Source organism: Dermochelys coriacea, chromosome 2 (genome assembly GCF_009764565.3).
Source record: "Dermochelys coriacea isolate rDerCor1 chromosome 2, rDerCor1.pri.v4, whole genome shotgun sequence".
In the NCBI taxonomy this organism is placed as follows: Eukaryota; Metazoa; Chordata; order Testudines; family Dermochelyidae; genus Dermochelys; species Dermochelys coriacea.
In genome coordinates this window covers 48,486,955-48,514,756 of record NC_050069.1, presented here as the reverse complement: position 1 = coordinate 48,514,756, position 27,802 = coordinate 48,486,955, and the positions used below count along the sequence as shown (strand labels likewise).

General features: G+C 38.3%; 1 protein-coding gene across 3 annotated transcripts in view; it reads right to left on the bottom strand.

The window, feature by feature from the left end:
* Positions 1-27,802, bottom strand: part of MMP16 (matrix metallopeptidase 16) — a 265,584-nt gene that overhangs the window by 3,466 nt on the left and 234,316 nt on the right. For 2 of the 3 annotated variants that reach the window (XM_038392264.2, XM_038392266.2), the window contains 3 exons: positions 22,786-22,924; positions 11,067-11,217; positions 5,494-5,609 (listed from right to left, as the gene is read on the bottom strand). In XM_038392264.2, the coding sequence (XP_038248192.1) occupies positions 5,494-5,609; positions 11,067-11,217; positions 22,786-22,924 (406 nt within the window). Of the gene's footprint in view, positions 1-3,860; positions 5,026-5,493; positions 5,610-11,066; positions 11,218-22,785; positions 22,925-27,802 lie in introns of those variants that run through there. The other variant, XM_038392268.2, reaches the window with a different exon arrangement.

Below are 27,802 nucleotides of genomic sequence, written 5' to 3'. Positions count from 1 at the left end.
AACCTTTTTGCAGTCACTATTTATTTAATTCTAATTATTCTGTGGACAGTTGAGTAGGTATTATTTTACATTGCATATGGTTCCCTTCAGTTTTATTGTCTAAGACTATGTGCGTATCTTTATCTCCATATCTATAGCTCTAGCTAGAAAGGTATATGATTGGCTGAAAAAAAAAAGAAAAATAGAAAAATAATATATCAAAACTACTGTTAGGACATTTGGTCACAAAATGCCTTCCATTTCATTGGATCAAAGCATAAAACATCACTATTGTTATTACTGTGCTATCAAATTTGAGTTGCAAAAGGCGAGATTTTCAATAGATTGAAAAGATCTGAAAGGAATCTGTAGTTTAAGCTTTGAAGCAAACAAATGTGTTCATTAGCGAATGGAAAATTACAGGTGTCTAAACCATAGTTTACAACAGGGAACCACATTTATGTCTTCCATAAAATAATGTGTTTTTTGAAAAGCACTGCACGTGTTGACTGTTAATAAGACTCCCCCTTTGGCAATGGTAAACAATACTGTTATTAACAAACTTTATAGACTTGCATGATCAAATGACAGGGGATAAAACCATAGGGATTCAGGAATTGCCATGCTGTATCACACCCTAGATGCATCCAATCTAGCACCCTGTCTCTGGCAGTGGCCAGAACCAGATGGTTCAGAAGAAAGAGTAAGAACCCGGCAGTATGTACCTATCGACAGTCTGCCCCCTCCCCCCCAACCTGACTTTCAGTCTCATCCTGATCTCTAATCGAGAATGGCTTAAGCCCTGATGTCTGAGGTTTAATATCCCTTCCAGAAAATTCTGGTGACACCTACTTTATACCACCTACTAGTCTAGACAGACAAAGCTATAGGCCTTGGCAAAGTTATTATTCAAGAAGGCTAAAGAACTTAAACAGAAAAATAAAGATGTACCACTCAGAAAACTAATTGGCTGCAGTCCTCATGGCCCCGGCATTAATTGCTTGAACCTATCCAGCCCCCGCTCCTTGCCATCCTTCTGAATCTCTCTTCTCTCCAGCTACTGCCTGGCTCCTCACCCATGCAGCAGGGATCTCTGGGGGCAGAGGTGCTGTGTTGCATAGGAGGCAGAAGGAGCAGCAACTGTATGTACTCCGTGGGGTTGAGCAGTTCTTGTGAATGCAGGCCACATGGGAATAGAGAAGGAAAATTTGCTGCTTGTCATGTCTGCTCCTGCCTGATAAGGGTTCCTGCTGCCGCACTAGAAGACAAGACCACAGTACAGAAGCAGCAGGGAACGCTTCACAAGTATCACACATGGCTTACTGAGCTTCTAGATCATCGAATGAGTCAGAAAGCATTCAAAGTGCTGAGCTGGCAACAGCAGAGGATCTGGGATTGCCAGCTTTTACACACCCCATCTTGGTGCGATTCTACTCAGTTTATTGTTGTTGTTTTGTATAGTTTTTTGGAGGAGTGGATTTAGCGCCACTTATCTGCCACCTCTAGCAAACCCAACTCCATTTTTAATAGAAAGTAAAAGAATGAGGATAAAAAAAGATACATTCTTTCAGATGATATGAGTTAACTAGCAGAAATTCTTCCTAAATTTTCTCCCTAAAGCAATCTGGTAAAATTTCATGTCAAATCTTTATCTAAGCAGTGGAAGGAAAAGGGTTGGGGCAAAATGTAATCAGAATTCTTTTAAACTAAGCTGTGGTTTTTCTCTTTCATATCTTTTCTAGTTTCATTGTCTCCATGTTCAATCGCCAATGTAATCATGCTCTTTAAAGAAATATCTGGTTTCAGAGTAGCAGCCGTGTTAGTCTGTATTTGCAAAAGGAAAAGAAGTACTTGTGGCACCTTAGAGACTAACAAATTTATTTGAGCATAAGCTTTTGTGAGCTACAGCTCACTTCATCAGATGCATTCAGTTGAAAATACAGTGGGGAGATTTATATACACAGAGAACATAAAACAATGTAAGGAGAGTGATCACTTAAAATGAGCTATTACCAGCAGGAGAGCGGTGGGGAGGGGACGCGGGGAAGAAAACCTGGAAATCCTGGACGCCCCATCATCTCAGGCATTGGCACCCTGAACAGGATTGTCTGGCTATGTAGACTCCTTTTTCAGGCCTTACGCTACCAGCACTGCCAGCTATCTTCGAGACACCACTGACTTCCTGAGGAAACTACAATCCATCGGTGATCTTCCTGAAAACACCATCCTGGCCACTATGGATGTAGAAGCCCTTTATACCAACATTCCACATAAAGATGGACTACAAGCCATCAGGAACAGTATCCCCGATAATGTCATGGCAAACCTGGTGACTGAACTTTGTGACTTTGTCCTCACCCATAACTATTTCACATTTGGGAACAATGTATACCTTCAAATCAGCGGCACTGCGATGGGTACCCGCATGGCCCCACAGTATGCCAACATTTTTATGGCTGACTTAGAACAACGCTTCCTCAGCTCTCGTCCCCTAATGCCCCTACTCTACTTGCGCTACATTGATGACATCTTCATCATCTGGACCCATGGAAAAGAAGCCCTTGAGGAATTCCACCATGATTTCAACAATTTCCAACCCACCATCAACCTCAGCCTGGACCAGTCCACACAAGAGATCCACTTCCTGGACACTAAGGTGCTAATAAGTGATGGTCACATAAACACCACCCTATACCGGAAACCTACTGACTGCTATTCCTACCTACATGCCTCCAGGTTTCATCCAGATCAGACCACACGATCCATTGTCTACAGCCAAGCTCTACGAAATAACCGCATTTGCTCCAACCCCTCAGAAAGAAACAAACACCTACAAGATCTCTATCATGCATTCCCTCAACTACAACACCCACCTGCTGAAGTGAAGAAACAGATTGACAGAGCCAGAAGAGTACCCAGAAGTCACTACTACAGGACAGGCCCAACAAAGAAAATAACAGAACGCCACTAGCCATCACCTTCAGCCCCCAACTAAAACCTCTCCAACGCATCATCAAGGATCTACAACCTATCCTGAAGAACGACCCATCACTCTCACAGATCTTGGGAGACAGGCCAGTCCTTGCTTACAAGACAGCCCCCCAACCTGAAGCAATACTCACTAGCAACCACACTCCACACAACAGAACCACTAACCCAGGAACCTATCCTTGCAACAAAGCCTGTTGCCAACTCTATCCACATATCTATTCAGGGGACACCATCATAGGGCCTAATCACATCAGCCACACTATCAGAGGCTCGTTCACCTGTGCATCTACCAATGTGATATATGCCATCATGTGCCAGCAATGCTCTGCCATGTACATTGGTCAATTTGGACAGTCTCTATGTAAAAGAATAAATGGACACAAATCAGATGTCAAGAATTATAACATTCAAACACCAGTTGGAGAACACTTCAATCTCTCTGGTCACTCGATTACAGACCTAAGAGTGGCTATCCTTCAACAAAAAAGCTTCAAAAACAGACTCCAATGAGAGACTGCTGAATTGGAATTAAGTTGCAAACTGGATACAATTAACTTAGGCTTGAATGGAGACTGGGAGTGGATTACACAAAGCAAAACTATTTCCCCATGTTTATTTCCCCACTCTCCCCTGTTCCTTAGACATTCTTGTCAACTGCTGGAAATGGCCCACCTTAATTATCACTACAAAAGGTTTTCTCCCCCCTACCCCACCCCGCTCTCCTGCTGGTAATAGCTCATCTTAAGTGATCACTCTCCTTACAGTGTGTATGGTAACACCCATGGTTTCATGTTCTCTGTGTGTATAAATCTCCCCACTGTATTTTCCACTGAATGCATCCGATGAAGTGAGCTATAGCTCACGAAAGCTTATGCTCAAATAAATTTGTTAGTCTCTAAGGTGCCACAAGTACTCCTTTTCTGTTTTTAAAGAAATATTTGTTATCCTGTCTTCAGGGACTTTCCTCCGGGGCTTCTCTAAGGCTCTCCAAGAGTCCTGAGCATCTGTTATTTTCCCTCTTTTCCCTATCCCTCCCTGAAGAACTGATGCCATGTTTCACTGCTCTTCTGGCAGTTGCATGCTAGGGGAAAGTTCATCAGTGCTATTCTTGAGATGGGCAGTGGGTTTGACGCAGGGTGACTCAAAGAGCTCCCACTGCTCCAGGGATAAGCGCTCTGTCTCTGCAGCACTTTCAGACCGCATCTGTTTGTGTGTGAGGGGAAGTCAACTTTCATTGCTAATAGAAGATATGTGTATAATCCACTGAGCACAACACTGACACTTTATATGTGATGGTGAGTCTATCCAGAAAAAAATATGATTATAGTTCCATGAAATAAGCAAATATTAAGAAGCATGTCTAAATGATCATTTGTTTAAGGGAGCAAAGACAAATCCATTATGTATATATGTATACAAACAGAGAGCGAGCTATTGAGTGTGATATATGCAGAATGTCATCCTGCCTGACCTACTTTCCTGTTTAAAATAAAAAAAATCTAGCCAAATGCCAGAATCAGGAGAGTGTTTCTGTTGATGGATGAAACAGAAACAAAGCAAGGAAGTGATTTAGCATATTTCCCCAGCAAATTAGTTCATCTAGTTATAGGAAATAATGAAGACTCTGAAATGAACTACACCAGGAAAGCAAGCTTTATATTTATCTACTAAAGGGAAATGAAAATAAGATAGCAAGAAATATGTGCACCGTCTGAAAAAACAAACAAACAAAAAACCGCAACCTTCCATCACTAATAAATTAATCCCACATGTAGTAATACTTGAATACTTGCAGCAATTAACAGAGACTGCAAGCGCATATTTTTGTTTACATCAAGGACTCATCTAACTTCATGCAACTGAAGGCTGTGCTGGCAAATTGCCGTAAGCCTGAGGGCAGCACTTAATTTGCATAAAATGGAGCAGATTTCAGCTGCTCTCATTCATATGGAGGTGCAGCCAGTTGGAAACTGTGGGTTGCAGGATGAGATACTCCATCTTGGTGCAGGTAATACCATGGCATGCTGAATTTCAAAGTCTCTGTGAGCTGCAGCTCTGCAATATACATTAACGCCATCTTTGATTTACAGATTCTTCAGGATACTTCTATTCATATACCAAAAGAGCCTGGTTCTGGACTACAGTACAGCAAAGTGAATGTAAAAGCTTTTATCCTATATGAACCATTAACAACATGGAGATTCAAACAGATAGGATAGGAGACTTATTTTATGAAGTACTAAAATCCTGCAAAACCAAAACAAATACCCCAAACCCAAATGAAAGCTTATTAAATAAATATTAAGAATCTTTTCTCTCCTTCATTGTGATTTAAAATAGACTAATCAAACAATTATATGCAAGAATTTAAGAAGAGAGTTCCACAGCATGAAACATCCCCGGTTTGCAAAATAATGAGAGGTCAGCCAGCCCACCAACTTGATTAGCCAATCATTTCTAGACATCTCTACATCATGATAACAGATGTTAGGAAATGACTAAGCTAGGAAAGTGCTTGCATACCATTTTCTTTGTGGACAAAGGCTCCCTGAGGAGATTCTGGGATACCTTTCCAGATTGTGATTGGTTTGGGATAACCAGGGTCCATAGACCTCATTTCTTCACTGTATCTCCAGTACCTACATAAAAAAATACAATAAAAATAGATAACCAAATATGCATTTATAAAGATAGCTGAGATGCTAATTGCATGCTGTTTTCTTTCTAACAAAGTGCTGCGTTTAACAACTGAAACTGGGGCAACCGGAGCTCTCCTGTTTAGCAATACTACCAGGTAACAAAGAAATGTAATCCTGGTTGCTGATTGGACAGCTGTTTCAAGTATGTACACCGAAGATAAAAGATTTCTCCAGCTTGACAACTAAATCAACATGCACCTTATTTATGATCAGAACAATTCTGGTGCCTAGGGCCTCTGCACAGCAACACAAGGAGATATAATATATGCAAAAAACTACATTATGTTTCAATTGAGTCTTAATCATACACAAGCCAGTGAATTCAGAGTTAAAGCTCCCACAGCAAGCTTAACTCTACTCCTTTAGTGTATTCACTACAATAGTCTTTCATTATATCTATGATCATACAATATGTATAAAATAATAGGAAATGCTATGTACTTTGTGTGTCTCTTTGGTCGGAAGGAAAAAAGTGCAGTGTAGAAATCAGAAGCACACAAGTTCAAGGCAATCTGAATTTGTGAGAAATACGAATAAATAATTGATCTTATTTACACTGACAGAGCAGTGTTAATATTCAGCATATGTTTGGAGGCAGCAATACAAAATAATGTATGTGTGCATCTTTGGTTATAAAAAATATGTGGTTTCATGGTAATACTGTATCATATCATAATAACAATGGCATCTAATTTTCTGTAAAGCTCCCTCTGTTTAAAGATCTAAGCTTATTAGGATGTATTAAAGCTTGCTGTAGGATTCCCAGGTCTGAACTGCTCTTCCCTACTCTTGAATAGTTGCTGTTTATGAAAAAGATCAAATATCCTCTCCTGAACATTTGGAACATGGCACTTTTGTGCATGCTATGATCATTAAGAAAAGTTCAGTGATTTACTGCACATGCTCAGTACACTATAGCATTTGTAAGTTATCATAACATTGTTATTTCTAAATCAAATTATCTTATGCAAAGTTCCTACAGTTTAACAGAGAATCATCCTATATATAGAGAGAGAGAGTTATATATAGTTATATATATAGTTATATATATATATATATAGTTATATATATAGTTATATGGATTCTATTCCAGCTATTTAATTCTAGAGGCTGATTAAATAAAAAACATAAAAAAGGATTCTCTTTTAAATTCCATGAGTTTTTAAATAATTTAAATATTACATTCTTTCCATACATTTTTCATATCTTCCAGAAAGGCATCCAGTCTTGATTCAAAGACATCAAGAAATAGAGAACCCACCACTTTCCTTAGCAGTTTTTCCCATGATTAATACCCTCTCTGGTAAAATATATACCTAATTTCTTATTTGAATTTGTTTGGCTTCAGCTTCCAGCCATTGGTTCTTGTAAAGCCTTTCTCTGCTAAATTAAAGAGCCCTTTAATGCCTGGTGTTTTCTCCCTGTATTTATACACTCTAATCAAGTCACCTTTTAATCTTCTTTTTGATAAGCTAAACAGGCTGAGCTCTTTCAAACTCTCACTGTAAGGCTTTTTTTCTAACGCTTGACAGTCAGTGAAATTAAAAGGTGACAAATTTAAAACTGATAAAAGAAAATAACTGGCGTTCATAAAAATAAATTTTCTGACTGTATCATAAAATATTTTAAATGCCTGATCCCTTAATCTAGTTACATATTCACCAGTAATCAGACTCCAACAAGTCCCATTAGCAACATCATTCTGTCCCCTCATATTAACAGAGCTTTTGGATATCCTTCAGAACACTATAATAAATAGGGGAAACAACATATAGAAATAATCAACACATGTCTAAAATATTAAGTGCATCAAACCTTTTTTCCTTCACCATTTTAATGGTGCATTCCTTAGTTTTCCATTTTCTCTGCCCCATTTTTTTTTTTTGACCAATCTGCTTTTCTCTTCCTTGGCTTGCTGTGTCTCTGAGTTTAACATTGCAATTTCCTTTTTGTATCTCCCCCTCCTCCCTTCTATCATCACTGGCTGTCTGACCTTTTCACTTTATTTTATGTTCATTTTTTCTTGCCCCTCTTTTTTCCCTCTTGCTTCTCTTTCCATGTTCTTCCTTGAATTCTTTGTTGTCCCCTCTGCCTTTCTTCCTCTTCCCAACACTAAATAATTCCTCACTGCTTCTGTTCTTTAGTATTCCCCCTTCTTGGGTTCCTTGTCCTTCTTCCTGCCAGGATGTCTGAGATAGGTGGTCGGTCCTCTTGAGCTTTCAAAAATAGGTGCTCTGGTTAAAAATAGTTCCTCTGGAACTAGCTGGTCTAGGCCTGGTAGCTGACTTTTCTGCATTGCTAGGAAATCTCATTGTGTATTGGTTGATTATAGTTATCTCTTAAGGTCTGTATTGGAGCAGGGAATCTATCTACAGTGTGAGGAATAGCTCAGTCCAGGTCTTCCTCAATACTCAGTGGCTCTCTAAAATTTTAATATTTTGATTTTTTTCACCCACAGGAATTAAAAATAATTTTTTTCTTTTACAAAATCAGAACCTCCGAAAAAAATCCGGACTTCCCAAATTCCAATAGGCAGACTCCCTCTGCCAGTGCCAATTACAGGTGCCTTGATAACATAGGATAGGCTGGGGTTCCTCAGTGAATGGTGGATTAGCAATTACGGGGGTGCACTTAATGGAATTCAAAAAGGGAAAAGACAGACACAAGATAAAATAAAAGTGCACATTTGCTAACGTACTTTATATAATACTGGTTATTTAGGCATTCAGTAACGTTTCAAGTAATGTTAAGATTTTTAAAAGAAAAAACAGTTAAACTTTACAAGGCAGAAAAACAAAAACAACCACCTGAGTTACTGTTACAGGGTCATGGGTCAAAAGGTGTGAGCCTGTCATCACCTGAACAGACACTGTTGCATTCCAATACAAAAGAAATAGATCACTGAGCTGTAAGCTTTCCCTCCTCCTAGCTCTCTTATTCAATTATTCAGGAGCACTATCTCCCTTATCTCCCTGGCTCACTTAAGAATACATGTTTATGGCAATCCCTCTCTCCCCACACATAGGTTAATTTGGACATATCTTATTCTATAGATGTTTTCTTTAGTACATATGTTCTATTAACAATTTGGGTTTAAAATAATCTTCATGTTGTCAAAAATTTTATAGCTGATGTTTAAGACTTCATAAGCTACCATCCTTCATACCTTTTATTTATATCACTGTCTTGGGACTTTTAAAACTATGTCTAGATTCTCTTATGCAGCACATACACCACATATTACTGTCAGGACAAAATAAGCCTAGAGCTCCTTGTAATACATAACTGTACTTGGAGAAACATACCTTCCTACTTTGACATTGGCATAACTTCTTGCCCGTCTTTTCATTCCTACCTCATGCTACAAAAGAAGCAATATTGTGTTGTACCTAGTTCAGAAAAAAAAAACTGTAACAGGCTTATATATACAATTAAAACCAGCAGGAGAATTCAACCCTAACATTACATTAAGAAAAAATTGTAATATAAACAATACATACTGAGAAGCTTAGTGGGATACGGGTTTATTCCCACTGGTAGTCAATATCCTATAATAGCTCAATTATCTCTGCAAGGCTCATGTTCTTTGATTTTCTCCTTACATACTGTACAGCATTTTCTATCCTGCTGAGCCTCATTATGCTTGTTACAGCTCTAAGTAGCAACTTCTCCGTCAGTAGAAGTTTCCTTTGATAGTTCTCTGGTTTGTGTTATTGCTAACAGGATTTTTAGGAAGGTCTTGACTTGAACTAGCTGTCTATGCATGGAAATCTATTATTTAATGTCTCTTTTGAGTAAAGCCTAAAGAAAGTATAGCTCACATAAGACTCTTAATGTACATATTTTCCCAGAAACATGCAGGTAGAAAACTATTAACTGATAATAAACGTAAATAAAAAATCTTCTCAGCCACAGGATGCAAATTGTGGGACTGGTTTTGTTCACAGTGGAGGCTGATTGTTTGGAATACATTTGAAAGAAAACATGTTGTTTCAAACACCAGAAATTTGGTTCAGTTGCCTTCATCCTTTCCCATGAATGCTACAGAAATAAGAAGATTATCTATATATTTTTTAAAAATTGTGGTGCTCTTTAGTATTCTGTTAACCAAGTTCCACCAAAACTAACAAACAAACAGAACATCAGTATGTTTAACAGCAGTATGATTGACATACTGTACAGCATATTAAAATATATTTCTTAAGATACCCAACAACACGTTCAATGTCCTAAAATACTGAAATCCAAATAACACAGAGTAATAGTAGTAGTAGTAATAATAGTAATAATAATTTGTTTTTTGAAGCTAGGTGCTTCAAAGAAAGCAACAAACATAAATATAATTTTAATAATAATAATGTGTTGTATGTCTACAAAGTCACATCACTTAAAGTGCTTCACAGAACAATTACTCCTCTCAATAAATATTCTAAGCCTAATTTTATAGATGTAAAAAGCCAGGCACAGAGTCGTTAAATAACTTGCCCAAGGTCACATAGCAAATCTGTTTCACATCTGGAACAAAACACATATCTCCTACCTCCCAGTTCTGTGCTTTATTAACCACAAGAATATGTCGCCTCCTGTAAAGGACTATAAAATGTATTTAACAGTAATTCAATTAAAGCATGATCCTAAACTGCTCAAGACGTTCTCTGACTTTTTTCCCTTTCTAACCTCATTTCTAAACAATAGCACAGAAGCCGTTTTAATGAACTTCAACAGGCTTTGGATCAGGCCCTTCCTGCTTACATGGTAGGGATTAGAAATGAAGGGAGGGAAGGCATGAGGAAAATGGAAGTAAGGTTGAAGATCAGAGAACTATGAGTGAATAAACTGAAATTACATTTTAATTACATTACTTTGAATATTTAAGTTTAAATTAGTTGAAATTCTGAATTTCCTGCTGATTCTTAAAAAAGCTTGCCCATCAAAAAAGGAGATCCAACATTTCAGTTTGCTCATACAAAAACAAAACATTTCTCCTGGAAAATTCAAAGAAAAATATAAAAACTCAGAGAAAAATAATCTGAAAAGAAGCCTCAAATTTGAAGAAAAAAATAAGTGATTTCAAATACCCCCGTCCCACCACAACTCCCCAGCATTTTGGTGAAATAAATTACAGAAATTGAAGAGGAAAACATATAGAGTGAAACTCAGCCCTTTGTAGAAGGATAACACAAGTAAAGGCATCACTTAAATCCTCACAATAGGCTTTAAGTAATGCATATGTTTTGTTGATGGCCCTCTGTACCAGGGTGAATTTCACCCACACTTCAGATTTAATATAGTCTAAATGGATCAAATTGTTTCTTGGGGAAATATGAGGAAACAACAAATATGTCTTGGCTGACATTAATCAATCAAATAACTTCCTTCTAGGATTCCTCTACCAACCTATCTCCTTTGAAGAAGTAGGTTTTCCCAACGTCCTCCCACCAAATTGCTGAATCAATACCATGGGGAGGAATTCCATTTCCAAGTGTTATCAAATCATGAGGGTACCCTGGCTGGAGAGTGGTATCCTTGAAGACCCAGAACTGGTTACCTGAACAAAAGCAGATATATAAGTTAACTTCCAGAGCTTTCAGTATTACAATTAAAATACTCTAAGGAAATAAGAAAGACACTCAAAGGAATAAAGCAATATGCTGATTCTGCTAAATACATTAAACTGGAAAACGTTTTATTAATGAAGACACTGCAAAATAAAATGAGGACTGGCCGACAGACATCTTATATTTGTACAGCATTTTTTATTCAATAGTACCCCAGAAAATTGTGCAGACAATCCATATAAGAATCATACTCAGACTGAAAATGAAGTCACCTCGGGAGGTGGTGCAATGTAATACATTTTACAAGAGCAACACTACACAACAGATTTGTTTTTCACAAGGGCGGCAGGATGAATTTTACGGTAAAATTTATATTTTAAAAAAAAAGCATAACTCCTAGAAATTCTGATTTTCCTAGACACCATATACTCCTATTACCATGTACTCTAATTGTCATACAGAGAGTTAAAATGTTTACACATGATACACTAGTTCATTTTTGAAGTATTTTAGGAAAATATTTGAACATAAAATCTATCATTTTTCTTCCATTGGGCAAGCAAAGAGAGGAAATGAGGCACTAAAGACTCTGCGGGACATCCTGGCCCCATTTAATTCAATGGGAGTTTTGCCCCTGAAGTCAATTGGAGGAAAATTTTACCCTTTGAGAAAAAATTTCAGATGCATGAAAGTGACTTGGGTGCCTAAAACACATTAGCACTTTTAAAAATATTATAATTGTGCTCCTTTTCCTCACCACTCAATCTTTTCCACCAGTCTACAACTCCGGCTTCCTCCATGCATCTATTTCCTTTCAATCTCCTCCCAAGTCATAGAAGTCTGGAGAAGGTCCAGGGAGGATACTGACTTCCTTCACTACAAAATTGCATTTTTTTTTCCATATAGCTTTATTTCTCTTTCCTGGTCAACTTTTACAACCCTCCCCCCCACACACACACCTCTCCCTGCCTTGTCAGGCCCCTTCTGAGTTTTTTGGCTCCCTCTTAAACTCCACCTCTAGCTAGAGCATTTTCTGTAGGTGTGGCAGGGCAGGGTCTTTTGGGCCCAGAATTGCTCCTTAACCTCTTCAGTTCTAGTGTGGGGTGTATACAGAGGGCTCTTCAATCTAGCAGAGAAAGGCATAATATGATCCAATGGCTGGAAGTTGAAGCTAGACAAACTCAGACTTGAAATAAGATGTACATTTTTAATGGTATGGGTAAGTAACCATTGGAACAATTTACCAAGGTTCATGATGGATTCTCCATCATGGGCAATTTTAAAATCAAAACTGGATTTTTTTTTTCAGAAGAGATGCTGTAGGAATAATTTAGGGGAAGTTCTATGACCTGTGTTATGCAGGAGGTCAGACTAGTTGATAACTAGATTTCTTACCCCAGTCATTTCAATAACGGCTCATATTCTCATGGCAACCTAATACAATCTATGTTAATTTTAAAAGGTCAGGGAGGAGTCCTAATATGTTGCATACCTTAGGAATAGTAATATCCCAAAACCTTAGTTTGTTCAGTTTCTTCCCTTTTCCTTTCTCTTATGTCATCTGTACCTGTGTGATGTCAGATTGTGTTTATGTTAGATTGTATGCTCCATTGGGTAGGGACCATGCATTTATCCTCTCTCTACAAAACAGTATGGTCATGCATGTTGCTAAAAATGTTATTACTAATAACAATATTAATCTTTGAGAGGAATAACTATTACTTAGAAGACCTGTCAACAACTTGACAGTCCTTTAGACTGGCATAATAGAAGAGGTCCAGAGAAAGGTAATGAAAATCATTAGACCTCTTGGGCCTTCCCGTACAAAGAGAGAGAATGAAGACCAGTGGTCAGGGACCTGGCATAAAACAGGTGGAACCCATCTGAAATTCATTGCAGCTCCCCACAATAAGACCCTCTCAGGGGAGCTGGTGCATCAATGGACTTGCCTGTGTTGAACTTATTTCTGCCAGTGTCTCCCTTTCTGAAGTCATAACAGTCCTATTCATCACTTCTAAGTTACCAATAAGTGGAGTTTCAACCATGACCACTAACACTAGTGTAAATTTGAATAAATCAGTGTTGAATCTGATCCAAAAAATGTAAATCAAAAATGGGTCTCTCCTAACCCATTATATCCAAAAACACCCTTATTTATGACAGCCAATGGAAAAGACGTTTTAAAATGCATTTGCCTGACTACACGTCTATGCAGATAGCCCAGTGGCACATGACAGACATAAGAGTGGCAGTCCATACTATTCATTGTATGAGCTATGTGGCTGGGCAGGCTGCTCCACAAACACTTATCTATCCTTAGGCACTCTCTTATGTAAATATTTTATATGGAAACTTAACTTTGCCCCAAAGACCTAGGATCAAGTCTATGCCAGAGTCACTGGGATGAAAAATCCAGAAAGCTGTATTCACAGTTTGTTTTATATTTTGGTTATCCCTCTATGGTATTAAATAAGGGAAGTCTTACAAAAAGTAAAGGAAGGCTTTATCCTGTCACCTGTACCTCAGCAATTTACAGCATGCTTTCCTTTTCATCACATTTTTAATTAGGAAAGGGGATACAGTTTTAATCCCTTTCATGTGGGTTTGCAAAGTAAATCTTTTATCAGTGTCTTTGCAGCTGCTTGTCACCCTCACTATCAAGCAGAGGCATTCAAGCTTGCCTGAGGATACTTTTCCTGGCAAATCTCAGAACCATCCCTTTTTCACATGCAAATTTCTTATCCTTCCATCTTCTTCCCTATCCCCAACACTACTCTTTAGCATCCTTCAGGTGACACAAAGTCCCAGGTCACTAGTGGTGCATTTGACTCTAGAAGGCATTTGTAGAAACCTGGTTCAATACATTTTCCAATGTATCAGCACCAGAGGAAAAAAGTGAAAATATGAGATTTATAGGTTTCAAGAGTAGCAGCCATGTTAGTCTGTATCCACAAAAAGAAAAGGAGTACTTGTGGCACCTTAGAGACTAACAAATTTATTTGAGCATAAGCTTTCGTGTAGCTCACAAAAGCTTATGCTCAAATAAATTTGTTAGTCTCTAAAATGCCACAAGTACTCCTTTTCTTTATATGAGATTTATAGTTTCTCTAGGAAATTCCTGTCATTCTACCTAGTTTTCTCATATACTCCACTGGTGGCTCCTATACTGCGAACCTAATACTGCCTTCCAATAATGAAAAGAAAGACTTTCTGAAGATGTCTTACAGAAGATTCTCATGGAAAGACTTCCCTTCATTTCATGTCTGGAAGAGAGACCTAGGCACATATAACCAGACTTTCTCTCTTCTTAAGCAAAATGTAGAAAACTCATCAGGACCATGTACATTAATGTGGCCTTAAAAATACTGAAGCAGCTATTAGCACCTTTGTGACAAAAGAAATCATAAGAAAAAGAGTGGTGAACCCACATGTATGTTCATCATAAAACTTGAACTTTTTACTGAATTTAAAAGATAATAAAGATAATATATGTTTAATTTTCCAATATGCAATAAGACAAGAACCACAATAAAACTCCTTGTTCTTCAGATGTTCAAGCTGTCAACTGCATAGTTTGGTGTCTTCTCTAGAAATTTCCTAGAAGGAAGTAAGCCATGACTACATTTCCATTTCTAGCAGGGGCTGCTGCTCAGTGTAAAACAGGAAGATGTGGTCAAGTCTCTTTTCTATAGGTTGTTAATGTGTATTTATTTGGAAGAAGAGGACATGAAGCTGATGTGATACAGGCAATCAAAGATACCAGCTTTGACATTATGCATTGAAAGAAAAGGAGTACTTGTGGCACCTTAGAGACTAACAAATTTATTAGAGCATAAGCTTTCGTGAGCTACAGCTCACTTCACGGCTGCTACTCTGAAACCTGTCATTATACATTGAGAAACACTGATCATCTTCACAGTTATTGTATGTGCCAGGCAGGAGGAAGAAAGTGTTCAGAGAAGACCCACAAGGAGCTTTGTAAAGTACAGAAAATAAAGAAGTGCTAGACTATGAAGAGTGATCCTTTGAAATGCACAAAAGATTAGGTCTGTGATGACCTAAAGTCCATTAAATTTAATTTAATAGGGGTGCTCTACAAAACTTAATCCTAGGGAAGATAAGGCTCTATCCTGAGGATTTCAGACATTCATTTCAGGTGGTCACACCTTTAGTATTTCACAGTTCTCCTTCTCAGCTGAATTATACCTCTGAGTCTCAAAACTACTGGTTCACTTGGCAGTATATAAATAGATGGCTTCAGAAAGGGATCATAGTTGCAAGTTCAATACTGAGAGAAGGATCATGCTTTTTGGACCCTTCCAGTTGGTACTTATGGTGCAAACAACAGATGGTGTTTAATGACCGATACTGTGCCAGGTCATTTCTGTTTTGGAAGATCATTCAAAATGACAGTTGCTGGGCAGCATGAAGAGGCATGTTCTATAATGTATGCAATATTACTGGCTATTTCCATGTCTCACAAGGAGTAAAAATAAAGGAAGTTGTTAGGAAATGATATTTGCCAGCTGTACCCAATGAGTCAAATTTTGCCATCACAAATGCATGATCAACCATTGAAATAACCATGCTGAACATGGATATTATAAAAGGACAGCATAACTGAGCCCAATATCTTTTGTATATCCAGGAGGTGCTGGAGTAGGAGCACATGTGAAAAAGTGCAATGTGTACCGGGGGAATGCAAGACTAGAGTGAGACTCTTAATTAAATCCTCCTTAGCAAATTTATTTTTTCTATTTAAGCAAGTTCATTGTTGAGGGTAACTGGAGAGAACTTAAACCTGAGACTGTAGGACACTGAGCACTTTAGCAATTATAGGCAAGACCTCTATTGGTTATAACTAGACATCATTTAATATTTGCATTCTAAGATATGTTTAGTCCGCTTTAACTGTGATCATTATTAAAATGTTCTGTCTGGCTGCAGCTTTTTGTTACTGTTGTTCTTCCCTCACATGGAGAAATGATATTGGAAAGTGGTTGACTGTTGGTCAGGGAAGCATTTTGTGGGAGGAGGACTGCAGTTCGGAAGAGTCTCAGCAAGAATCTGAAGCTTTCACACTCAGAACTGAATACTAAGGGGTATTTAAATTACAGATCAGAGCAAAGGAAGCTTGATTGTAACTAGGATTAATTCTGTTTATTTCTAGTTTTAGCGAGCTAATTTGAAGTGACATAATAATGTATCCAAAATGAGGGCTTAAGTCACATTACTCATTATTTGCTTTCATTTAGTTTATATCTAGTTTCTTTAATAAGTTATAAGAACAATGTATTGAAGACCTGTTTATTCATGATGATATAATAAAAATAAGGAAGAAAACCAGATATTATTTGAACAATAATGGTTTGATCCTTCTTCCAGGATCATTCATATAATAATGCAAGCGATGCATCTCCTTGGTAGCGGCAAGCACTATATTTGTTTTACAAAGTTGTTTCTTTCAGGTCTGGTTTGTGGCTTTATTATTCTCATAGATTTTAATAAATCACCATGTTTCACAAAGTCCAATCAATCTTCTGAATGTTTTATTTTTCACCATCTATTCCCTAATATAACAACAAGCAGGATGGTAAGATCACAGGCTGAGAATGAAGCATGTGATAACGTCAAAATGTTTTGGTTTTTTGCAATAATGATTAGCTAAATATCCAACACCACAGGGAAACAACTTGAAAAATATGGAATCATTGTAACTACCTGAAGTCTTTGAAAATCTATTGTTGACATTCTGAAAATTGGTTAGAAATACAGTACACACACAATGAGTATATAGTTTGCTTTAGCATACTGAGGTTTTGATAGTAAATATTGGTTATTTTAGATATTTAATTATCTGCTGACCATTACAACCAACCACACAGGAGATATCAAACTATCCCCTTTTGTATATAATCAGGATATAAATTAATCAAAGGTTTTTGAATTCTCAAGAACTAAGTGGAGTATTCTGTTCATGTCATCATTATGCAAAATGGAATTATGGTATGTGCATTTTATAAGTACGTGTACAGTATTTTAAATTATTTAATATAATAATATTAAGAAAAACTCTACTCATGGCAATAAAATCCAGTAAAAAACCTACTCTCATGTCTCTTTGTCTTCCTCATTTACATTCTGGAACTCTCTTCTCCACAATATTTAAATATTTTGGACCTCAATCCCAGTATGTTTTGTCCTCCTCCCGTTTTCCTCTAAGCTTTTCTAAGTCCTCCTATTTATCTAGCTGGCCCCTGTCACTTCCTTATTTACTGCTTCGTCATGCCGCACTACAAGTAAATTTTAGCTTTCAAAATGAAACTGTCAAGTATGGGATAAGAATTATTGAGAGTTATGGTGGCAGTGGTAGTATGAATTTTACAACAGCTTTGCCATTGCTACATTTGGCTGGCGATAGGTTTCAACAATGCAGATGTCTTGACAGTTTCATTTTTAACACTATTTAAATTCCAAAAGGTACACAGAATAAACTTTACTATCTACATTTTTGCCATTTTAAAAATATATATGTACCTTTCTGGTGTTATTTTATTATTATTATTCAGTATGGATGCCAGTACTGACTAACAATAAGAATATAAGCATCTGTTTTTTATACGCAGCCTTCTATGTTATACCACATACCTTGCATACATTATGAGCCACAAGAAAGAAGGCTGACTTCAATTCCCCAGAACAATAAGCATTGCTTTATAGCCATGCTCTCCAAGTGTGCTACTGAATTTTTACAAATGTTTTTCCTTGTATAAATAAATATTAATGTAAATTGAAGGGACATAAAACTAGTTCACATTGAAAACCAAAAAGTCTCAAAGCTCTGTGGAGAAATGTAGACTTGATTCCACAAAAGCAGCAAATTTTTTACAAGTAGCCATAATTTATTAAATATGCCCCTAAAATCAGTGGTCTCCACAGACAGACAATACAGAAAATATATGGATGTGGTGATAGGATTTATTAGTATGAATTTGGGATAGCAGAGCTATAAATTATGAAGATGTCCTAAAGGAATGCGGAGTAACACTTGCATACCATACCACCATTACAGATCATCCGCATGTGCCTTGTAGTTAACAGCACAGTCTGCTGGAAAATGTAAGCTGTTTTAAAGATTTGTATTTAATTCCTATTTTATATTTCTTCTTCTTTAAAGTAGAATTGCCTTAATGCCATTAATCCAATTGCACAGATGGAGGGAGAGATGACTGAGTATGAACAAATAAAATCAAACCCTCAAAATCTCAAAAAATTATCTTTTTTTCTAGGTTTTCTAATAATCAAGTAGTTTCAAATTTCAGGCCTGCTGTCTCCTAAACATTGAGGACCCAAATCAAATACATTATAGATCATTGGGACGGAATTAGAAAGGGCTATTTCCAGATTTCTCATGTCAGAAAGCACGCTTTTCTGTCCAGGAGGGTTAACAAGATGCTGCATCTTAAAAATGTCACCAAGCCTAGGTTGCATATTGCTAGTCCTTGAACTTGAATCAGTGCAATTTTGCTGGGAAAAACCCGGTGAAGATTACTTACTGACAACTGTGTTTGCCTGAATCTTCTTTTCTCCCATCCTAAGGGCAACAGCCCCTACAGGACAGGTTATTGCTCCATTAAATCCGAAAACGTGAGAGGAAAGATCTGTCTATCACAGGTAGTAATATAAGTCCTTAGTCCACCTATTTCCTTTTAATAACAAAACTTCCAAACAAAAACAGAGAGAAATTTAGATGAAAATTCACTTGAGGTCCTTTTGAAGCCTGTCCATAGGGAAGCAGCGGAGGTCTGAAAGGAGCATGAATACATATTCACCTCTTCTCCAGCACAAAGCAGGATTTGAGAGTACTGTATGGTATAGTTGAGGTTGAGGTGTTACTGACCTCAAGAGAAAAACCAGAGACTTCCTCTAAGAAAACTACAGTTATAAATACTGCTTCTGCTCAGCCACCAGTTTGTTAAGCCTGCATGTTTCTAGGCACCGTAAGTGGCGGAATATAAACTTTATCCCACGTCTGTGCTTCTGTCCCAGGGAACTGTATCTATATTTTACACAAATTATTTTGGTAGCCATGGTCCATAAGTTACTGAATGATTTTGTCCCTGTACTGGAAAAGTTAAGAAGAATAAACAAAGTCTGGATCAGCAGATGGACAGTGATAGGAAGGTAACCATACTTTTGGTTCACTGAGTAGGGAAGGAAGATAGGCTTAAAGAATGGGCCTGGTAATTTCTATCTGCAACTTTGACTAGTGAAAGGGAGATGATTACTATGATGCAGAATGGTGAGCCAAGAGAATAGGGTCCTTAGGGAACTCTGTAGTCTATTGTTACTTTATCTTGATCCTCTCTTGAGAGTTAGAGAGGTCTGACAGTTTGGTCTTTGCATGGACTACTACACTCCAGTTTCAGAGTCACAAATGACACTGGCTGAAAACGGAAATCCCTATGGGTCTGTATACTGCACATGGAAATAAGGTGATAACTGAGAAGATGTGGCAAGAATGCACCAGATCTCTATATACAGCTCAACAGAGGGTGACAAGATCTGTGTGAAGGATTCTGAAAACAAAGGGGAAGTAGGCTGTTTCTAAGACAACTAATATGACAGCATAAGCCTTGGAGAATGAGAAACCTACCTTCTGGCCTCTGCTCTACACACATTAATTCAAAGCAGGATGAGAAGGCAGGCAAAAGCATGACATTGACTAGAAACATATAATCTAGATCTTCAGAGAAAACTCTGTGTTTCTGTCTCATGGGACAGTAGCCAAGGATCTACAATGGCTGGTTCTTATTCCTCAGAGGTGATGCCTGTGATGGCAGAGTGCAGCAAGAGCCCATTTTTTAAAAAAGAGAGTACGGACATTTTGAGGCTTCCAGCTATAGGGAAACAAGGGTCTTGTGGAAGTGGTTCTTGCTGTGCAGGGTTGCAATGCTTGTCCTTCCCAGGCATCCTGGTGTCTTGGATCTGAGGAATACTGAGGAAGGCCTGGGTCTGCACTCTGCACTGAAATTCAGGCCATGTATGGCGGGAATCATCCACTAATGAATGTAATAGGCAGAGTGGGGTCACTATGAGGGAAAAGTGCTCTTGGCCTTCAAGCACTCTAAAAAAGCGACTGTGTAAAAAAGGTGTTATGAGGTTTTATGTTCACTGAGTCTCATTGATTTGCATCTCAATTTTCAGTTCCATTTGTAGCTAAACAGGGCTTTTTCTGCTTTCTTCATTGCCATGCTGATAAACTCATCCATGGCCTGGGGGTTAAAATGGTTTCTTTCTATTTCTCATATTATCACCATAAATAAAGGTTCTGTAGGCTGAATTAAGCCTGCACGTTATAACTTACTTCATATTATCACTTTCATCTGTGCAAACCACTTATGACTACTGGGGTTTACACAAATGGCCTTAAGGGCTGAGGAAATGCTGACACATTTGTGAAAAGAAAGTCTGGGGTAGCTGGGCTTATGAAATCCACTGGGCCACTGATAGAGAGAGGTTCTAAATAACACAGTGATGGGCAACCCTATAGAAACCCAGACAGAAAACACCTAACCAGGGACCTAGATAGAACCAACACCCTACAACAACATGGCTAGGCTGAAAGGTGGGGAGAGGAGGAGTTGAGGAGCTGATATGCAGCACATTCGTCGATTCCTCTCTGATTCCTTGATTCCTGGATGGAAGCAGATATAGGAGGTAAATCTCTCTCTTCTGCTGCTTTACTCTCTGTGTAACTGGGATCCTGGAGAAAGCAGACACGGGAGAGTTGATGTCTTTTTTGTGCTGCTTTTTTCTCCCTTTCCCTTATCCTTGCTTCTAAGCTTCATCTTTTATTGGACTAGAATAGGAAAAAGAATGAATAAGGCAGAATGAAAGAGAGCACAGCGGGTGAATTCGGAGACAGCTGCTGCTCTCCTTCCAGCATGCAAAAGGCAAACAACCAGGAAGAATGGGTAGACTGGTGCTTATACACTACCTGTGACTGACAGATCTTTGCCTCTTGCTCGTGATTAGTTCAGTCATAACACTCTCCTACAAGTGCTTTATTTGGAAGGATGGGAGTAGAGGGATGCATGACAATTTTTTTGTGGTACAGTACAGCCTTTATATTAGAAAATGCCAACTGTTGCTTGGAGGTTTTGAACATTGTTCGTAATGGAGAAAGATTAGGAGGCAGAGTGTTATTGAGAAGGTTAAAGTGGAAAATAAAATTCAGTTTATCATATGGTATACATTTTATGAGCTGGCTCTAGAATTTAGCACATGCATGCAGACATAAGAGGCATGTGTTGTGTGTTATCATATGGTAAATAAAGTAAATATAAAGACCTGTAACTTCTACATTTCAAACAAGGTGCAAGTTCTTTTTATTAAGTAAACACACTATTCATCTTCATTGCCTGTATTAAACTGTTGTGTAGTATTTCTGCACAATTACAATTACCCCTTCACACTCCAGAGGTGACCAGAGTTCTACTACAGTACAGGTGGGTCCATTTTTTGACCTGATAACTTTGTTCATATTTTGAAAAAATGGCAGGGAAAATGTCTGCATTGTTCTTCTGCCTTTCCATAGGCATAATTATATGAAAAAGAACAGAGCCAGTCACAATCCAGATAGTTAACTCTAATAGCTTCACAACTGGATTCCTCATTCTCAAATCACATTCTCCTTTGTTTTCACAATTCTTACCTTATAAGTAATTACATTTTACATTGGTTTAATTCCCAATGAACAGGTTCCAATGATAAACTACTATTTATCTAACATAAAGTATAATTTTCACATTAAAACTAAATTAGATGCATATTTAAGAACTTTCATTTTAAAGAACAGCTGATGCCTGGAGTAAAACTTTCAAAAAACCCAAATTGCTTAGCAACAATTCAATCCACATAACCTTATTTTCTGGGATTTTTCCTGTTTTTAAAAAATGACTAGGGACATTTGCATGAAACAGGGATATCTGTTAATAATTCATTTCCCACCTCAAATTTGTAGCATCATAATTTCCAGACCAAATAATTAGAGTGTGGCACAGATAACATGATAAAATATATGCAGCAGGAACAGATGCCACTTAGAAATATGCAAATGCCCTAGTAATAAGAGAGATGAAGAAAGAGAACTAGAAAAAATATAAAGAATCTCACTCATTCATACTTTCTTAATCCAGACAACTTGTAGTTCACAAACACAAAGTGTGAGCAAAGACTTAATAGCAGATCATTGCTGTATGGCCTTTACTAGTAAGACTTCACTACTTTTACAAAATATACCCCAAAATTACAAATATGAAGCATTATCATTAATAATAACCATAGTTGCCAAGTGTGCAAAGTATGTTAGATGTTTGGATTTTTATCTGTTCACTTGTTTACTAATTCTCTACATTCTGAGTTTGCAATGGGTATGACAAGCCACTAGTGAAAATAAATAAGATTTTACTTCACTATAAGAAGAAAGTTTTAAAATGTTTCTATGGGGTGTCGGCAGGCCTGTAAATGTCACCTAGATTTCTTGCCCTTCTTACCTTTAAAGAAAACAAAATTCCCTTCGCTGTTTTCATAGACTGCATCGATACTTGGAGGCAAACCCCTCCAGAAGTAGGTAATCTGCATGGGGTATCCATCCATCACCCTGTTGTTTCTAACACGCCAAAACCACTGATCCTGGAAAGCAAACAAATGCATCTCTTAGCACGTTGGAGGCCTCTATCCTTGTTTATCTGTTTCTGAGAGATGGAAAAGCCATTCAATGTCAGTTTAGGACAACAAACTTTCCTATTTGTCTAACCATATTTGTATTAATATTAAAGGAGCTGAGTTTGCCCTCAGAGGAGAAAAGGAAGGGAAAAAAATGTCCCTCTTAAAGAGTGATCTAATGATTTCTTAAAAACAAAAATAAACAAAGCAAAGGTGCATTCAAAGGAGAGGCAAAAATTTGGGGATAATTCTTACCAAATAGCTGACAGTCTTATAATTGATGTCCATTTTGCTTAAAAATAAAATGTAGGAGAGTGTGTGTACTGCAAAATACCACTGCTCAACTTCCACTCAGTTACACTGGTAGAACACAATGGAACTATTTTAGGCTTACAAATGGGGTAGCTAAAAGCAGATTTGGGGTCCACGTTTCCATTGAATTACAGCACTAATTTTAAAATATCTGATATATTTGCAATGTCTAAAAGTAAGATGTGCATAAAACACCCAAGTCCATTCTAGTTAAATTTGTTGTTCTGTAGGAAAGCCCAGGAAATTTAACATAACCAGTCCTTTGTCAGGCATTTGTTTAGGAAGAGTTTATAATAAAAACCCACTTGGTCTGTTTCTTTTCAAAGCCCCTAGTTTGAGTGAACAATCAAGGCCAGATCTGAGCCCTCAGTACTTCACTGCATATTTCTGAATCCTGTATTAAGTTATAGAGTGAGTGTCTGGCAGCAGCCTCATCATATATTTGGCAAACAATCAATTTCATGTCATCTTCCAAGACTGCAGATACCCAGATCTGTATGTTCCCCATCATGTGAATTTATTATTAATCTGAAAAGTGTCAGATGGACATCCCTGGAGACTGAAGCCCTCTCTGCACAGAACAGATTCAGCCTAGGAAGCATCACTGTGATCTGCCCCACCCCATCTTTACAATGGGCCTAAAGCAAAGCTCAGGGCAGTCAGTTGAATGATGCCTGACAATTTTAACTGGATTGGGCTCTGTGATGGTGTGCAAGCCCTGGTCTGAAGGACTATTTCCAGGGCTGTGAGGATAGTTCACTCTGCTATATGATTCACTTCTCTGCAGTGACTGAGAACAAGGAGACCAGGATCAACATTTGTGATAGGAGATTTGGAATGTGGTAATCTTAGTTCAAAAAAAGAAAAAGAGTACTTGTGCAACCTTAGAGACTAACAAATTTATTTGAGCATAAGCTTTCGTGAGCTACAGCTCACTTCATCGGATGCATTTGGTGGAAAATACAGTGGGGAGATTTATATACACACACAGAGAACATGAAACAATGGGTTTTATCATACACACTGTAAGGAGAGTGATCACTTAAGATGAGCCATCACCAGCAGTGGGGTGCGGGGGAAAGGAGGAAAATCTTTCATCATGACAAGCAAGGTAGCTTACCTAGCCTACCTTGCTTGTTAATATAGAATTAATATTACTGGGGGAAAAAACACATCCTGTCACATCTCTGTTGCATGGCAGCCCAGACATTCTCTCTGAATAGGTCAGCCTGCCAAGCAAACCTGATCTGTAGTGCTCTGGGAACTGGTGCAGCTTTGAAACCAAACTAATATTTTTACTGGAGCAGGTGTACAATGGGTTGTATTCAACATCCTTCTCAAGCATAAGTCACATCTCTCTCTAGTTCATTTTCCCACTGACGCAACTATTCACAAATTTGTGAAGAAAATATTAACCTTACATAGACACTGCCTAAGTGCATCCAGCATAGAAAGCGGTGTTTCATTGTACAATGCAGGAGAGGAGCCAATGGTCATAACACCATGTAGGTACCAGTGATATAGGGAAAGGTAGGAGAGAGGTCCTAGAGGCCAAATTTAAATTACTAAGTAAGAGATTAAAGACAAAATACTTCCAATTCCACATATAGAGCCAGTTAGATAGGCAAAACTGCAGGTTCTGAATGAGTGGTGTTTGGAGGAGGGATTTAGGTTTATTAGGAACTGGGAAAACTTTTGTAAAAGGAACAGCCCATGCAGGAAAGATTAGCTCCACCTAAACCAAAACAGAACCAGATTGCTGGAATATAAAATTTAAAAAGGTCGTACAGAAGTTTTTAAACTAAGGGCTGGAGGAAAGCCGACAGGTGTGAAGGAACACATGGTTTGGACAGACACATCCTTTAGGGGAGGATTTACTAATGGGGATTCTCTATATCCTAGTACAGAGGAGAAGATAAATGTTGATAATGTGCAGATAGGATCTGAAGAGAAACAGTCAAATGAAAACGAGTCCCACTCACTTTCATCACATGAAGGCAGACAGCTAAATATTGACAAATTTTATAAGCATACATGTAAACTACACATATAAAATGATGGGGTCTAAATTAGCTGTTACCACTCAAGAGAGAGATTTTAGAGTCACTGTGGATAGTTCTCTGAAAACATCCTCTCAATGTGCAGCGGCAGTCAAAAAAGCGAACAGAATGATGGGAATCATTAGGAAAGGGATAGATAATAAGACAGAAAATATCATATTGCCTCTATATAAATCCATGGTATGCCCACATCTTGAATACTGCATGCAGATGTGGTCACCTCATCTCAAAAAAGATATATTGGAATTGGAAAAGGTTCTGAAAAGGGCAACAAAGATGATTAGGGGTATGGAATGGCTTCTGTATGGGGAGAGATTAATAAGACTGGGACTTTTCAGCTTGGAAAAGAGACGACTAAGGCGGGATATGATTGAGGTCTATGAAACCATTACTGGTATGGAGAAAGTAAATAAGGAAGTATTATTTACTTCTTCTCGTAACACAAGAACTAGGGGGTCACCAAATGAAATTAAATGGCAGCTGTCTTAAAATAAACAAAAGGAAGTATTTCTTCACAAAACACACAATCAACCTGTGGAACTCTTTGCAGAGGATGTTGTGAATTCCAAGACTATAAAAAGTTTCAAAAAGGAACTAGATACATTTATGAAACATAGTTCCATCAATTGCTATTAGCCAGGATGGGCAGGGATGGTGTTCCTAGCCTCTGTTTGCCAGAAAGCTGGGAATGAGAGACAAGGAATGGATCACTTGATGATTACCTGTTCTGTTAATTCCCCCCAGGGCACCTCACATTGGCCACTGTTGGAAGACAGGATACTGGGCTAGATGGATCTTTGGTCTGACCCAGTATGGATGTTCTTATGTTCTTATAAGTGTTGTATACAAATGCCAGAAGTCTAAATACTAAGATGGGTGAACTTGAGTGCCTGGTATTAAATGAGGATATTGATATAATAGGCATCACAGAGTCTTGGTGGAATGATGATAATCAATGGGACATGAAGAAAAGGAGTACTTGTGGCACCTTAGAGACTAACAAATTTATTAGAGCATAAGCTTTCGTGAGCTACAGCTCACTTCATCGGATGCATTTGGTGGAAAAAACAGAGGAGAGATTTATATACACACACACACAGAGAACATGAAACAATGGGTTTATCATACACACTGTAAGGAGAGTGATCACTTAAGATAAGCCATCACCAGCAGCAGAGGAGGGAAAGGAGGAAAACCTTTCATGGTGACAAGCAAGGTAGGCTAATTCCAGCAGTTAATAAGAATATCAGAGGAACAGTGGGGGGTGGGGTGGGAGGGAGAAATACCATGGGGAAATAGTTTTACTTTGTGTTATGACTCATCCATTCCCAGTCTCTATTCAAGCCTAAGTTAATTGTATCCAGTTTGCAAATTAATTCCAATTCAGCAGTCTCTCGTTGGAGTCTGTTTTTGAAGCTTTTTTGTTGAAGTATAGCCACTCTTAGGTCTGGGATCGAGTGATCAGAGAGATTGAAGTGTTCTCCAACTGGTTTTTGAATGTTATAATTCTTGACGTCTGATTTGTGTCCATTCATTCTTTTACGTAGAGACTGTCCAGTTTGGCCAATGTACATGGCAGAGGGGCATTGCTGGCACATGATGGCATATATCACATTGGTAGATGCGCAGGTGAACGAGCCTCTGATAGTGTGGCTGATGTGATTAGGCCCTATGATGGTATCCCCTGAACATGGTAATCATAGAATCATAGAAGATTAGGATTGGAAGAGACCTCAGGAGGTCATCTAGTCCAATCACCTGCTCAAAGCAGTACCACCCCCAACTAAATCATCCCAGCCAGAGCTTTGTCAAGCTGGGCCTTAAGAACCTCTAAGGATGGAGATTCCACCACCACCCTAGGTAACCCATTCCAGTGCTTCACCACCCTCCAATGAAATAGTGTTTCCGAATATCCAACCTAGATCTCCCCCACTGCATTGCTCTTTGTTCTGCCATCTGCCACCACTGACAACTGAGTTCCATCTTCTTTGGAACCCCCCTTCAGGTAGTTGAAGGCTGCTATCAAATCCATCCTCACTCTTTTCTTCTGAAGACTAAACAAGCCCAGTTCCCTAAGCCTCTCCTTGTAAGTCATGTGTCCCAGCCCCTTGATCATTTTCATTGCCCTCCGCTGAACTCTCTCCAATTTATCCACATTCTTTCTGTAGTGCGGGGCCCAAAACTGGACGCAATGCTCCAGATGTAGGCTCACCAATGCCAAATAGAGAGGAATAATCACTTCCCTCAATCTGCTGGCAATGCCCTTACTAATGCAGCCCAATATACCGTTAGCCTTCCTGGCAACAAGGGCACACTGCTAACTCATATCCAGCTCCTCATCCACTGTAATCCCCAGGTCCTTTTCTGCACCACTGCTGCCTAGCCAGTTGGTCCCCAGCCTGTAGCAGTGCATGGGATTCTTCTGTCCTAAGTGCAAGACTTTGCACTTGTCCTTGTTGAACCTCATCTGATT